The sequence below is a fragment of the Podarcis melisellensis genome (genome assembly GCF_964234715.1).
Source record: "Podarcis melisellensis genome assembly, chromosome: 8".
Classification (NCBI taxonomy): Eukaryota; Metazoa; Chordata; class Lepidosauria; order Squamata; family Lacertidae; genus Podarcis; species Podarcis melisellensis.
Window position 1 is genome coordinate 50743288 of NC_138540.1, and position 16430 is coordinate 50759717.

The 16430-nt window shown below is 45.4% G+C and overlaps 1 protein-coding gene across 1 annotated transcript; it reads right to left on the minus strand.

Annotated features, from left to right (window-relative positions):
• Positions 1–7322: 7322 nt before the first annotated feature.
• GCSH (glycine cleavage system protein H) lies at positions 7323–16136 on the minus strand. The gene is made up of 5 exons (XM_081922660.1): positions 15911–16136; positions 12222–12301; positions 9501–9564; positions 8609–8740; positions 7323–8035 (listed from the first exon to the last, which is right to left on the minus strand). Exons 1-5 carry the CDS (start codon positions 16119–16121, stop codon positions 7938–7940), a joined length of 585 nt encoding a protein of 194 aa, XP_081778786.1. The 5' UTR covers positions 16122–16136; the 3' UTR covers positions 7323–7937.
• Between the last annotated feature and the right edge of the window lie 294 nt (positions 16137–16430).

Consider the following 16430-nt stretch of genomic DNA (forward strand, 5'->3'; position numbering starts at 1 on the left):
ATTATATTGACTGGAATGCTATTTATATCGTTCCTCCTTATTGCAAACTCAGGCGATGAGTCTCAACAGAACCGGAACCAAAGCTGGGTAGCTGGGAAGGCTCAGCGTGCTCAGGCGAACCCTTGGTGTGCAGTGTGAAAAGTGGGTAGGAGATCTGACTCAACTTTGCCTGCCTGCCTTTGGCTCCCAGGCTCCTGCCACCCGTTCAGCAAAGGGGAGATCTCACGTTTCCACCTTCCAAGGGCTGCCAGAGCAATGACCTGCCTTTCTCCACCTGCCCCAGCGAAACGCAGTCTCTTCGTGTCCTTTAAATGTCAGGTTTGATTACTCTGCTGTCGTCTCGCGGTAGAGATAGCAATCTGAGACCATTGTAAATCCCATGTCTCCCAAGGGATGGAAAGTGAAAGAGAATCTTTTATCCTCTATCAGTTGAGGGCAGAGGCACCAGGCAAAGAGGCAGCCAGATTTGTCACTCATTCTGTGATGAAGACATTGAGATGCGCCAGCCACCGTCAGCTTAGCCGACAAAGCTGTTGCGGTAATTGGCTTGCTGCTAATTTAATTTGACACAGGGAGGCTGCTGTGTTGATACTCTCAATGACCCTGCTAACACGTTGAGTGCTGGGGGGGGGGCAGGGCAATCCACTCAGCATCAGTCACTCTGCATCCCCTGTTCATCTCGAGTGGGACTCAAGTACTTTCGGCCATCTCCACACACAGCAAGACCGTGTTCATGGAAGACGATCTTACTCGGCTACGAGTGATTGCCAGAGAAGAAGGAGGAGGATCAGGCTGCCCAGAGTGATCCGGGGCTGTTGGGCTGAGGAGTTGGGCAAGTGGCAGCCAAGCATCCCTAGCGTGCCCTGGAGAAGCAGATCCCAGCAGGGTTGAATCCTGCTGCTTTTCAAATCCTCCACCCACATGGAATGTGTTTGCAGAACAATATCCTGCAGGAGAGATTAGGTAGGTGGATCTGTATACACGGCCCTATCATTTGCCCCTGGAACAATGCTTTGCTACTTGACACAATTTTGCAACTTCATTTCTGGAATGTATATACCACCTTTCATTTCCCGATAGAGTAACAAGGCACTTGCTCCACAACAGACCTTTATATATGCCCTACAGACACCTGCTGGACTACAGGTCCCATCATCCCTAATCATTGGCCATACTGGCTGGGACTGATGGGAGTTGGAGTCCAACAGCATGTGAAGAACCACAGGTTCTGCACAACTTGTGACTTCACCAAGCTGAACTCACCCCCCTCCTACCTTCACCATTAGTTTATTTTGGCCAGATGTGGGGCTTGCAAACTCACATCCATTTTGCTGACACAGGCAAGCAGGCAGCAAAAAACAGATGGGTCACTTATAAAAATTTGTACTCCACCTTCAGTAGAAAAATACTCCTAGGAATAAAGCATTACAACAATAACTCAAAAAGCAGTTTAAGCAACAAATCAATAAGCCTAACAAAAATAGTGCAACGGTAGAAGCAGAATAAAAAATAGCAGCCACATCAGGTTAGAATGAATTCAGCTAGCATTTTATTTATCAGCTAAAAAACAAACAGGAAGAAAGAGCATATAGTCTCATCTCCTACAAACCCAAATAATCCTAGGTCTGTTCCCCAGGATGTTGGAATTGGGCCTCTAGTGGGACATTTCCTATCCTTTGGAACTGCCTCCCATTATATATCAAACAGGCACTTTCTCAATTGTCTTTTCAGTGCCTGCTAAAGACTTTCCTCTTTTAACAAAACAAAACAAAATCCTTCCAGTAGCACCTTAAAGACCAACTAAGTTAGTTCTTGGTATGAGCTTTCATGTGCATGCACACTTCTTCAGTGTATCTGAAGAAGTGTGCATGCACACGAAAGCTCATACCAAGAACTAACTTAGTTGGTCTTTAAGGTGCTACTGAAAGGAATTTTTTTTGTTTTGACTATGGCAGACCAACACGGCTACCTATCTGTAACTGGAACTCTTTTAACAAGCCTTCTAAATGGAGATTTTTATTCTAGTTGGTGTCTGCATTGGATCTGAAATGATTTTATGTGTTTGCTGTTGTTTTAACCAGGCACACACAAAAATAGATATACGCATCCATATATAGGTATGTATGCAGTTGTTTTGATTTTTTTTATATGTAACTGTTTTGCATGTGCTTTTATTATATTGTAAGTTGCTTTGGGATGCCTCGTCAAAAGTGATTAATAAGCAAACAAAAATGGACTAATATATGTGTTGACAGGATGCCCATCCCTAATCTATGATGCAACTTGGGCATGGACAGGCTTCTGGCTTGCCAGGTCTACTTTTATTTTTCCTTAGGTGCAGCAGAGGAGGACATAGGGAGAACAGAGAGTTCCAACAGAAACAAGAGTAAAAATTGCCAGCTTGCTTACTCGTCCCATGTCCATAACAAAAATCTATCCTGTGAATGCAATCAGTGTTTGCTGTCTTTGTTGCTTGCAAATGATATGTAATTGATTATGTTCTACCCCCTACAAAGCAAGTTTTCCAAGATTCATTATTCCAATATGGCAAGCAAGCTAACATAACACAGCGGCAAATGGACTCCCAGATCGAAACACACAGCATGAAGTTCCTTGATCATTGGGTTGCTACTTTAGCTGCTCAGAATAAGGACATATGACTAAATCACATGAATCTGTTGCTAAATACACCATCCAAGCTTAGCGTGGGCAGAAGGCAGAGTCTGCTGGTAGATGGCTGGATGATAGATTGGCAATTTTTTCCTCATTCTGTCAAAATACTAGAATTTGGGGCCATTCAACGAAGCTCATTGTGGAAGATTCAGGACAGTACTGTAAAATGGCTTTTCCCGCATGCTGCATAGTTAAAACTCTTTGTTCCTAAAGAGGATCAGGACAAATTCAGAGGGCAAGGTTTCAATGGCTACTAGTCATGATGGCTATGTTGAACCTCCATGGTACGCCTCTATCTACCAGTGGCTGGGAGTTGCAGTCTGGTCCTGTCTGCAGGCTTCCCTTGGGCATCTGGTTGGCCACTGTGAGAGCTGAACTAGATAGGCCTCTTTTGGGGGAACACACTGCCCTGCATGCCAGCTCAGTGTGCTAATGGTTGATGGGCAACTTAAAGGCCCCTCCTGCTCTCCCTTCTTAGGCTTCCTTAGCTTTAAACCAGACTTGGAGTGGACAATCCTTTAAACAGAGAATGCCTTTTGTAGAAGACTGTCCTCTGACACACGGTCACCCTACCCATTTGCTCCTTCACCCTCCTTTCTTGACTGCAGTGGAGTGCTGGATACGCGGATTGGATATATCTTTCTTTAAGCTGTTGCCTGTGTTAAAAAGAAAGGCGCAAGCACACACCACGGCTGTTCTTGAATGTTCTCCCTAGGAAGCAGCTTGGAAATAACAGCTTGTTGGTTGTGCCTGTTATTTTCCCAGCAGGCTGCACCAAGTGTTTTGCAGCCGACTGATTGAAAATTAAGGTTATCAAAGGAAAGATACGTCCTTCCTCAAAGGAAGTGCCTTGTGTTTATTCAGACTATGTACTAGGCCACAGCATACTGCTGGGTGGGGGTACATAGGAAACTCTCTTATACAGAGCCAGAGCATTGGTCAAGGTAGCTCAGTATTGTCTACACTGACCTGCAGCTGATCTTCCAGAGTTTTAGGCAGGAGCATCTCCAAGCACCACCTGGAGATGCCAGGGACTCGAATCTGTCAAACAGTATCATCATAATATAGCCTTCTGTTATAATCCACTATTAAAACACAGTAAGATCAACAGACCTATGTATACATGTTAACCGTGTTGTATTCTGGTTTATGTTCCTTAGGAAAGCGCATTTGCCTGCTCATGTGCTTCTGCGCACAAACCTGTTGCTTGGCAAAGCACCATCTCCCTCTACTGGAGGGAGTGCAGCATGCACTTTTTAAAAATCCATGATTTATTAGGGTTTTCACATGATCATCCTCCAACCTCACACTTTTTCTTTTTCTAAGCTGCAGTATTTTCATCTCTGTTATTCAGTTGTTTAGCATACTATTACAGTGTTCAGTTACGCACATTCAGAGAAGGATTAGGATAAGTATTAATGTTCTGCTGTAGTCCTAGATTAGCATCCATTAAGTTGGGGAAGTTTCCATCCCTGCCTTGTGCCTCCCACTGCTTCTAATTTGTGTCTGTTACTCGGTGAAGAGTTCCAAAAATGCATTCCAAATGTCTTGGAACCTTGACTTTTAATGTATGGAGTAGAATTGTCTTATGGGTGACTAGTTGCAGGGGGTCTTGTGCCCAGTTTCTGGTACTTAGTGCCATGTGCTGGCAGATGCTAGTGGGACACTCTGACCTTGACTTCCTGTGCTTGCTATCACAAATATTTCAAAGGGCAATGGAAGCAAGGGGTCAAAGCACTGGAATGTGTTAAGCAAACCTCAGTGTGTCTTTCAAGGTTTTAGGCTGCAGACCATAATGTCCACCTACTTGATCACATATCCTTTTCAGTGCACTATTTTTATTAATGCTGATGGGAGTTGAGGACTAAAAACATCTGGAAGACCACAGGTTCCCCTATCCCTGCACTGAACCAATGTGCTTACACAAGGTCCTCTATCGTAGATGGGCAAATTTTGACAAATTTATCAGATTATTACAGTATCTAAAACCAGTGCTCCCACTGTTCAAGTGGCAGGTTCCCAACTGCGTGGATAGAGCCCAGTGTGTGTATAGCTACATGCAGGGGTCCCCGTTCGGACATTCTAATGAATGCACATCCAGTGCACCCCTCCTGTGTCCATTTCACAGAACATCAGAAAAGGGCACACACATCTGAACAAGAAATAGGCCAGAGGTAGCTAACCTGTGGCCCTCCACGTTTCATCCTGCTGGGTGGAGATGAAACATTCCCTAAACCCTCTCTCTCAAGGGCAGCCTCCTGTGGGCCTCAGGGCAGCCTGAAATTGATGGGGCAACCTGCCTGCCTTTCTGCCAACATTCCTATCCCTTACGACATTTGCAGCGAGTGAATGACCCGCTCAAAGTCACTGACAGGAGCAATCATCTCAGCCTCTCGCAAGAGGTACGTTTAGACATCACTTCAAACAGTCTGTGAGAGCTGGAGCCAGGTTTGAGGGAGACCTGGAAAAATTGTTGGGACATCCCATTTATTAATGTATGGGGGGGGGGAGAGTTGGGATTTACCAAAAATTGCTCTAGGAGTGCCTATCCCATTCCTGTCCCACTCACTAATGCTTCTTGGGCATTTTTGAATTTGTCTGCAATGGATTTAATTACTTCAAAGCCTCTGTGGGTGTTTTTGTTCTTACTCTTCTTTGAGCATAAACTTAATGAAGACATCAACCTAGTGTGTGGCAGCAGTGAAAAAGGCAACATTAGGGACCATTACTGAAAGGAACTGAAAATAAAATCCCATACCCCATATCGCAGAGTTTTCCAAACTGTGTGGCAACACGTTAAGTGTGTCAGCTGCAGTGTGTATGTGTGTCACATGAATGCTCCCCACGCTCCTCCCGGGGCTGGAAAGGGTTTTTTTGGGGGGGGGGTTAGAATTTATATGCCGCCCTATACCCAGGGGTCTCAGGATGGTTCACAGTTTAACCTCCCGTTTGCTAGTAAAACTGAATTACTGTATGGTAAAATGATGCATGTCTAAAAGTGTCACCAACATGAAGTTTGGAAATCTCTGCTGTATCATAATGCAATCATACTAATCTGTCTGTGGTGCAGTCACACTGGGCAGAGCCCCGGTCCCCATACCTGAAAGGGGCTGCTGTAGACCTGGAAAAGGTTCAGAAAACGACAGTGAAAATGATTCCAGAGGTTGGAGCAACTCCCCTTTTGAGAAAATGTTACAACACTGGAGGCTTTTTAGTTTAGAAAAATGGCAAGTAAGGAAGGACATGATAGAGGGGTAGAGAATTAGGCATGGTATGGAGAATGTGATTCTTTCCCATAATACTAATGAAGATGCAGGACGGACCAAAGGAAGTGCTTCTTCACACAGCAAATAGTTAAAACTCTGGTATCGGCTACAAGAAGTAGTGATGGCCACCAAGTGGATGCCTTTAAGGGGAGGGGGTTGATAACACAGGAGTCCACCCATTCTTGCCTTTTTCTTAATGTCACCGAGGAAGAACAAAAATCTATGTATCAACCCCACTTTCCCAGCTGCAGAGCTGATGTGTCAAGGAAAGTAATATTGATGTGCCAAGGAAAGATGAGCAAGTGTGGTATAGTAGTTAGAGTGTCAGATTGGAAACTGAGAGACCTGGGTTCAAATCCCCACTTGGCCATGAAGCTCACTGGGGGACCTTGGGCCAGTCACTGCCTCTTAGCCTAACCTACTTCCAAAGGTTATTGTGGGGATTAAATGTGGAGGGGAAGAACCATGCATACCATCTGGAGAAAAAGGTGAGATATAAATACAGGAAGTAAATAAAAGCGTAAATAAGAATACACTGAAGGAAATGAAAAACTGTTTCACCTGTTCCCAGACTTCAGAAAGCCATTTCCTTGCTGTGTTCTTTACCCTGGGCTGGTGCTAAGCCAAATAAGTCTGCTGCCCAATAAATTCAAGAGACCTATCCAAAAATCCCTCGCATTGTCAGAGGTGGGTAGGCACAATCTGAAGGATCCCCGGGCACATGCCTCCGATCACATGCTGCTTTATCAGTGCCATTAACACAGCTGATGCCCCAAGAAGTTGGAGTATTATTCATTACGGATTGATTGCCTGACCCTTATCTTCACTGCATCTTTGTCAAGGAGAATGCTTTCAACAACAGTTATTAAAAATGTAACTACAGTGGTACCTTGGGTTACATACGCTTCAGGTTACAGACTCCGCTAACCCAGAAATATTACCTCAGGTTAAGAACTTTGCTTCAGGATGAGAACAGAAATTGTGCTCCGGCAGCGCGGCAGCAGCGGAAGGCCCCATTAGCTAAAGTGGTGCTTCAGGTTAAGAACAGTTTCAGGTTAAGTACAGACCTCCGGAACAAATTAAGTACTTAACCTGAGGTACCACTGTACTACAGATTATTAGACTTATCTTTGACTGCCATTTAACTCCACCACAGGCTGCACACTGACGTTTTCAGTTCCCCAGATAACCTAACCCAGCTCATTTGACAGTTTCAAAACACTGCTTAGAATCTGTAGGGCAGACACTCCAATCAGCCAAATGCATTACACTGCAGATTGATCCTGCATATTCCAAAATGCCACCTGAAAGCTCATCATTTAAATATTAATCCCAGAGAGGCTACTGTAGAACACACACAAAAAGAACAGCAAACACACTTGGTAAAGTCAGGATTTTTTATTAACTTCTGTTATCTGTTCCAAGGCAAAGCAGGGAGCCTTATCTGTAGTGGATGGCCACACCTCCACAGTTTCACTTTTTAAAAAGGTGAAATCTGGTTCTGCTCTAGTCACCTGGAACTGTCACTAATTCTGAAGGCAGCAATGCAGCCTTAATATTACAAAACGTGATTGAAAGCAGACTGCTGTCTTGGGGAGGGAATAAAACCTGTGGAGCTGAGAAGCACAGTTTGTGCTGTGAGATTAAGGCTGTTACAGTTCTAATTTATCAATGCTCAGGTTTATTTTAGGAACAAAGGTTATTCTACTCCAGATGTAATTATGAACTTCAAACTCTTGACATCCTATAATTACATTTATTCGACTAAAAAACAATTCATGTACTAGAAGTGAAGATAGACACGCCACCCCAAATGAAAATGTTTTGACTTGCAGTCACTTGTGGGCATAGATCAGCACAATTTGAATCAAAGGCAGCATATTTTCCTTGAAAATTTCCTGGATAAGCTGCTCAGAGTTGAACCTTCTGTACACCACTAATTTAGGACAATCTACAGTGAAGAAAATGGTCTGCATTGGTTTACTGTTAACATTTGGATCACTCCTCAATAGATTTTATGTATTTTTCATATGCATCTTCACTCATGAGTTCATCAAATTCTGAAGGGTTATCCACAGTCATCTTGATAAGCCAACCTATGAGCATAAAAGCAACTCAATTAGAAGCAGCAGCAGCAGCAGCAGCAGCACACACAACTCCTTGGAGCTCTAGTAAAATGCTGGCTCTTGACCATAGCAATTCCCATTCATGTCAACAAGCATAAAAGTCTCATAGGAAATAGGTAACTTTTCACTAGTTGAAGATGAGAACACATATATAAGCCATTCCATTCGTGACTACAGGAGAAAAGGAGATAGATGGAACTGCAGGGCCTCTCTGCTGAAATATCAGCAACTCTTGACTCTCCCTTTCCTTGCAATCTTTTCAGAATGGTCATTAAAAGACCTCTGGACCTAAGAAATAGTGCTGAGTTTGCTTTCTCCTCCTCTCTCCCTGTCCCTTTTCCGTCAGCCTGAGAGTAGGAACTACCTTATCACTGATATTTATAAAATGCTTTGTGAGCATTTTTCAGCCGATGAATGGGATAAAAATGCTTTCAAATAAACCTCACTGCTGCAACCACAAGACAATACAAAATGAGTCCCACTGTTATCCTTCCAACTCAATGATGGTGGAAACACTTTTCAAAGTTAAAATGCCTCCCTTACCATCTTGGTAGCAAGATTTGTTGACAAGTCCTGGATTATCAGCAAGGGCAGTGTTGATTTCCGTTACTTCTCCTGTGAGGGGGGAATAGAGTTCACTAGCAGCCTTTACACTTTCCAAAGCACCAAACTCATCTGAAATACAAAATTGAAGAGAGCAAAGCATTTAATTTAGAAACCGAATTAACTAGGCTTCGAGGAAGTTGAGAGCTACTTTGCGCTGCCACAAGAATTTACTAAAGGTAGGGAGCTCCAGTGTTGAAAGATTAGGAATTCAGGTAAATCCAGGCTCCATTTCAGCCTAGGTGGTGTACACCTTTACTTTGCATCCAGTGCACTCCCTATATGAAGCCGTGTACACATAGCGTTAGCTACGATCCTGTAGTTTCTTGAGAAATATTGCATTTTGATGTGCTTTCCCCCAAGCCAGCTTTAATCCGATTAGAAAAACATAAGCAATAAGAAAACATCCACGTCGCTTCTCCATCCTTTAGTGTAGACAGACAGCAGGCCACCTGGCAACACATCCAACTGTACCGTTGTGTGCAATGATGTGCAAATGTGGTTTGAAATGCAGCAGGAAAGAAACAACGCTACTTTGTTTTAAAGTCGGTATAATGTGTACACAACATTAGAGAAGAAAAACTAGGTTTCCTCTCCCTCTTTACAAGAGTGGAGGCTATGAAAAGGAGAAGGCTTAGATCTCAGTGGGTGCACAATTAGATCTCCTTGCGTAAGCAACTCCAAAGATGCAGTTTCCAACAACAGAAAAATACCTAATTTAGCCTTTGGGGTTCTAATCCAAGAAAGACGCTACCGTTTAAATCAAAATGCATTGCTTTCTGCCAATGTTGCAATGTGTTAAAAGTGCCAAAAAGTAAAGAAAATCGCTTACCCTGTTTGTTCAGCTTTGTTCCAATTTCTGGAAGACTACAATAAACAACGTCTCCTAGTGCTTCCTGAAACAAAAACATTCAGACACCAGCAAAAATTGTTAACTGAGAAAGCTATCAAAAAGTTGGAATCCTACCCCCCGCCTTCCCTCTGGCAAGAATTTAAGCAAGGAACAAATGCACCGCATTATAATTCACACACTCCAGAAGCTGGTGGCACTATTCTTATTAAAGGTAAAGGTAAAGGTACCCCTGCCCGTACGGGCCAGTCTTGACAGACTCTGGGGTTGTGCGCCCATCTCACTTAAGAGGCCAGGGGCCAGCGCTGTCCGGAGACACTTCCGGGTCACATGGCCAGTGTGACATCGCTGCTCTGGTGTGCCAGAGCCGCACACGGAAACGCCGTTTACCTTCCCGCTGGTAAGCGGTCCCTATTTATCTACTTGCACCCAGAGGTGCTTTCGAACTGCTAGGTTGGCAGGCGCTGGGACCGAGCAGCGGGAGCGCACCCCGCAGCAGGGATTCGAACCGCCGACCTTTCGATCGGCAAGTCCTAGGCGCTGAGGCTTTAACCCACAGCGCCACCTGTGTCCCCACTATTCTTATTGCAGTTCCCAAAACCATATCAAACGTGGGCTGCAAAGCTTCCCACACCTGTCTCTGAATACGCTTTAGTCTGGCAAATGAACTGTATCACAAACAAGTGATAAACATGACTGATTTCTCAAGGATAATATAACTGGCTTCTCATACACAGCAAAGTCAAACTGGAGGGTGATGAATGAAGAGAGAAGCAGCTGTAGAGTCTCTCAGCCACACCAGCTTAGGAGCATCTGAGACACACAAAGACCCATGTTACCACTACCCAGCCACTTACAGCTGTTGTTAGGGATGGACCAGGCCCCCTTTCCCAGACTACCTTTGTGTGTGCATTGTATTGCAGCAATGGCTCCAACCTCCCTCTTGTAATGCAACAAGGAGAGCAACACTGGCTGATGATTTTGCCACCGGGCCTGCTTCAAGGATCTTGTGTTAATTTACAAAGCGCTTACGCAACATGGGCCCAAGGTACCTTCGGGACCGCCTGATCCTTTGTACTCCGCCTTCATCCCTGAAACCCTCTGATCATAGAATTGTAGAGGGGGAAGGGACTCTGAGGGTCAGGTCTCCCCCACCTGCTTTGTGGAACTGCCCAGCTGTAGAGGTTCAGCCAGAACCGTCCCCTCTTTCAGATATCTTCCGAAAACTGCACTGTTCAGACAGGCCTTTACTGTAAGGATTTTTGTTTAAGCCAACCAGCATCTACTGACTTTTAAATGTTTTATAGAGAGCTAGAGACTGATTTTATTTAACCTGTTGCAAGCTTCCTTGTTCTGCTGTGAATTATAAATGTTCAAGAAAACAAACAAACAAATAATAGGTTGTGCACCAGGCATATCTAGGTTTAGATAAGCAAAGCAATGAAATACCACAAGATCTGTGGATGGGTTAAACATGGCTATAACTTTACTGGTTACAGTATCTCTGGCTTTGGCATAGCATAGGGCAACCCTTGCCAACCGGTTGCCCTCCAGCTGTTATGGACTACAACTCCCAAGAGCCCCAACCACGGGCATAGTCCAAAACATCTGGAGGGCACAAAATTGGCAAAGGTAGGCACAGGGCAAGGATCTGCCCATGTGGCAGTCTGTCTGCTGGTTAAGGATGGGTGAATCCTTTCTCTCAGTTTTTCCGAAATTTAGCACTCCACATTTTTATATCAGTTTGCAATTTTTAAAAAAGTCCTCATGAAAATTAATCAGCATTTTAGCACAAATTCCTCCTAATTTCTGTATACTATTTTGTCTAATCTACATGTTTTTGCAAAGCAATATTCCCTAATATGATGCACTTTCTATGCTATTTTTACCAATACAACACGTCTAATTATGCACGCTTTGCCCTAGTATATGCATTTCTGTGCACGTTTTTTGACACAATAAAATTTGGCCATGTGCTTTTGGGCGGCGAGGAAAGCCTTTTCAAACAGCTGCTCTTTATTTTTACAGATGAGGAATGGAGGAACTTTTCCAGAATGCAATGAGAAAGCTCTGCTCTGGGTCTTGCGCAAGTTGCGACCAGCCAAGCTGGATGCAGACCAAATGACACTTGCAGTCCCAATCTCATTTAAGAAATTACATGGTTCCTATGCAGAGAGCAAAGGTTCAGGTGCTAGCCATCACCACCACCAGTGCAAACCAGGCAATAAATATATAAGCAGGGCAATAAACATTTCTATTTCTTAGGCTCCAGCACACACACAGCCATTTTGTTGAAATATTTAGGTGCATAGGGAACTAACCAAGCACCTGGGGATTTTCCAACTCCTGTTACAAGGACGTATTCAGCCCTATAAACACTTGTATTACAAAGTATTATCAACAATTAAACAAACAAAAAGCAAAAAAATGCTTTGAGCCAAGATTCCCATTGAGTCCTAAGTGTAAGATACAGAGCCAAACTGCTGAAGGGAGGACAGGATGGTTTAAAAGGGCCAATAATGTTGGAGTTCCAAGTCTACAATTTGGCTCTACATGCAGAATAGGCAATAAATGAGCCAAAGACCAAGGCCAACAGAACAGGCTGATAGATGTCAATTTTGCAGCACAAAGCTGAGAGAGAGAGAGAGAGAGAGAGAGAGAGAGAGAGAGAGAGAGAGAGAGAGAGAGAGAGAGAAGCAGTACCTGTGCAAAGTTGCTGATTCCTACGGTTCCAATACTGTTTTCAACTGTTATCCATTCATGCTTGTCTGTGAATCGACGGGCTGAATGAAGCAAACAGAACATTTTAACACACCTTGCTTTCTCTAAACACATTTTTGCCTCAATGTTTTACCTTAAAAAGTATCAGCATAAAAAAGCACTTGATTTCCTAGTTCCAAGTTTGCAAGCAGGAATTAGAAAAAGATAGCCTGCTTTCCTATTTCAAGTACAAAAAAAATACCACTCCCAAATCCAAGCTGTGCATCAATTTCATTCATTCATTCATCATTACATATCCAACCTTTCCTCCACGAAGGTAAAGGTGGTTTTATACATAGTTTCCCCCCCTCCATTTTATACTCACATCAGCCCTGTGACGTAGACTGGGCTGAGAGACTGTGACTAGCCCAAGGTAACCCAGTGAGCTTCATGGTCAAGCGGGAACTAGAACCCAGGTCTCCTAGGTCTTAGTCTGGTATAGAGGCACACCTCCCTTTCAACTGTTCCAATTTCAGAGGTGGAAATTGCACAGCAGTGTTCAGAGTGGGTGTCTTTTTACATGGGGCAGAAGTAAAAGATCCAACTTCCTGAGCCATCCCAATCTGCAGTCTGAATTGGTAGTCTTAGAAACAATTTGCCACATACTATTTCAGTACATTTGATTTACCACGTATTATTTCTACAGTGGTGATTTTTATTATTGTTCAGGATAAACACACCAGAGGTCCTAGGGAGTGAAGCTCCTTTGGATAATGTCCATCTATGAATTATGTTTGCACTTCCCTGCAGTTAATTATAACCAGCGAGAAAAGCTGGGATTCCAGTCAACACACCACAGTCAAATATAATAAAATAGCCCACAGTGCTATAAATCTGTGGGATGCCTGGACTCCCCTTCTAATTCTGGACCCCCTTTCTAAATCTGGGGTGCCAAACATTGAATTTAGCCTGTTAAAAAAGCCACATTTTAAAAAAGCCAGGCTGCTTTTCTGGTGAAGTAATTGCCTAGAGAGATGGACCATTAGAAGGCCACAAAGAAATGGTTGATCAAAGAGGCTATTCACAGAGACTCTCTGAGCAGGAAAACAAATGGGAAAATCCCCTCCTGAGGTGAGAGAGAGTTAGCAGAGACAAAAGCCCAGTTTCAGAAGGGAGGGGCACAACTGTGGTGGGCTTGCTGTTTAGCAAGCAGGAAAGTAGAGGCTAAGTCGAATGTTTGCTGGCAGTTTTTGGATCCAACATGGCAGCCGTGAGAGGAACAGGAGATCTGCTCCTGCCCCTATGAGAGAAGCAAGAGACCCCCTTGGAGTGTAATGCTGCGAACTTCCTCTATCTAGACTCAGGTTGTAAATACGTGTAAATAAACCATATATGATCAAGATGCCACAGTCTCTTCTGCACCTCATTGTCCCAAAGGAAACACAGACCCTGGGCAAGCACGCCTAGTACCCTTGAAATCGCACACCACTCGCACAGAGTCCTTTGCCCAATCTTGCGTGAATATAAAGCTGTGCCTCCCCTCCCGGGACCCTCTCCCTAAATCTTTCTCCACCATGAGCAAGCACATCTTAGTGGTCCCACCAATATGCATACACCACTTGAAATAAGTTCTGCAGCACAATCTACCATTCAAGTGAATGAAACCTTTCAGCACCTTAAATAATACAGGGATGGCAGGGCCTTTTTCAGCCCAAGGGCTGCACTGCCTTGTGGGCAACCTTCCAATTGGGTACAAAAGCAAAAGTGGTGTGGGCAATGGATGCAACTCTTACCTTTGTACAGTAGGCTACATTCCAGCCACCAGAGGTTTCCACATAAACAGCCCTGCTCCGTCCAGGCAAGCAATAGGAATTATCAGAGTTCAAGGGCACATTACAAGCAGGTAATAGTACAGAACAGGGCTGGTGCGGGACGCGGGATGCGGCCTAGGGAAGGGGTGTAGCTTGGAAAGAGTCCTGAAGGCCATACAGAGAGGCACAGAGGGTCGCATTCAGCCACCTGGGCCTGAGGTTACATTAACAGTACTGTGGTGTAAAATCTCATGAGCCTAATTCCATATGCCTGCTGCAAAACAAAAACAAAAAACCCTCCATCCCCATCTTGCAGAATTTAATCTGAGAAAAAATGAGGGTGCATAGGGAATGACAAGCAATGCAATAAATTACTATGCCGCACAGCAACACAAGACCCAGTCCAAAGAGTCAGATCCAATCAGAGTGGGTGTGTCACTGGATATGAATGGCAAACTAAGCAAATGCTGCAATAAAATTAACCCTGTACGGACCACAGTGCTTCCATGGATGTTTATTAACATTTATGGGGTAATTAAGGAATGCAACCCTGACCTCTATTCTTTGATTAGGTCTTGGGCATGCAGGAAGCATGATTCGAATCCTGGGAAAATGCAGGGTAAAGACTGCATGAAGTCAGCCTATGAGCCAATAACAGCACAAACTCTGTACTGCACACAAGACAGATTTTAAGTTTGAACACCCATAGCTGGGTCAACCAAAGCAATCCCCTCCCTCCTGCCTTGATAGGTTAAATATCCCAATATGTTTTGCACAATTAAATCCTAGGCATGTTACTCAGAAATGAGTCCCACTGTGTTCAACAGTGCTTACTCCCAATAAATGTGCTGAGGATTGCAGTACTGAAAAGCTCCATCCTAACTTTGTCTACTCAAAAGTAAGTCCTATTGAACTCAATGGGGCTCACACCCAGGTGTGTTTAGGACTGCAGTTTTTGAGGCTCTGTACACATTTAACTGAGGGACGCGGATGACACTGTGGGTTAAACCACAGAGCCTAGGACTTGGCGATCAGAAGGTCAGCGGTTCGAATCCCCACAACGGCGTGAGCTCCCATTGCTCGGTGCCTGCTCCTGCCCACCTAGCAGTTTGAAAGCATGTCAAAGTGCAAGTAGATAAATAGGTACCACTCTGGTGGGAAGGTAAATGGCGTTTCCATGCGCTGCTCTGGTTCTCCAGAAGCAGCTTAGTCATGCTGGCCACATGACCCGGAAGCTGTACGCCGGCTCCCTCAGCCAATAAAGCGAGATGAGCGCTGCAACCCGAGTCAGTCATGACTGGACCTAATGGCCAGGGGTCCCTTTACCATTACTTACACATTTAACTCATATCCCCCTACCCCCCCAAAAAAGAACTTCAGGAACTGTAGTTTGTTAAGGGTGCTGGGAATTGTAGCTCTGCTCAAACTGCAGTTCCCCAATTCATTGGGGACAGGGGATATGCTTTAAATGCATGGTGTGTAGCAGCAAACAAGCTGCAAATCTATGACCGGCTGCTGGGGGTATAAGCCACTTTGAACTCAAGTGAGGTAAACCCGCACAAGTTTGGGCTGCCCAGCTGCACTCTTAGGCACGCTTACTTGGGAGTAAGCCGCCTCTCGATTCTCAGGGTCTTCCTCCTGAGAAAGGCAAGCGCGGGCTTGGGTTGCAAAGCAGCAGCAGCAGCACCCCCTCCCTCCACCCAAGGAGAGCGACTGAAGCTCCTCCGCAGCTCCCATTCATTGCAAAGGCTTCCTTGCGCAGGAGTGCTTGCCTCCGGATCGGGCCCCTTGCACTGCACCCTCCGCCGCCCACTTCTCCGCCCCGTGGCCCACGGCGCCCATTCATCCCTCTCGCTTCCTCTCCTCCCCGCCGCGACTCACCGGCGAGCAGCAACGCGGGGCTGGTGCTGAGCCTCCGAGCCGGGGCGGCCTGGCTGCTGCTGCTATTGGCCCAGGCGGCCTGGGAGCAGCCGACTAAGGCGCGACGGGGCCTGGCCAAGCCGGCTGCACAAGGAGCGGCGGCGGCGGCGGCAGAAGCCGTGCCAGGCCCAACCCGCCGCAGCGCTCGCAAGGCCGCCAGTGCCGCTGCCATGGCGGGGCCGCTGCACAGAGACGCGGCCGGGGCCAGAGGGGACAAGCCGGCGAGGGAGGCGGTGGCGGAGGACAAGGGGGAGGCGGGCCTTTCGGAAGGGGGCCTGGCTTGGCCTGGCCGGCGAGGAGGAGGAGGAGAGTGCGGAGGGGACGTGCGGGAAGGGGGTTGCCGCGGCAGCTGCTGCTCGCTTCATTTTACTTTAGGCATTTATTAACCGCCCATCGATCGTGTCCTCTGGGCGGCTTGCAAAAAAGAAAAAGTGGCGTGTTTTTTAAAAAAAGTAACAGTAAAAAAATTAAGAGCAGTAGC

Coding starts and splice junctions, on each gene's coding strand:
- GCSH (XM_081922660.1), bottom strand. CDS start 16,121: ATGGCAGCGGCACTGGCGGCCTTGCGAGCGCTGCGGCGGGTTGGGCCT. Junction 12,302..15,910: donor CCCCGCGTTGCTGCTCGCCG/GTGAGTCGCGGC, acceptor TGCTTCATTCAG/CCCGTCGATTCACAGACAAG. Junction 8,036..8,608: donor CAAATCTTGCTACCAAGATG/GTAAGGGAGGCA, acceptor TTATGCTCATAG/GTTGGCTTATCAAGATGACT.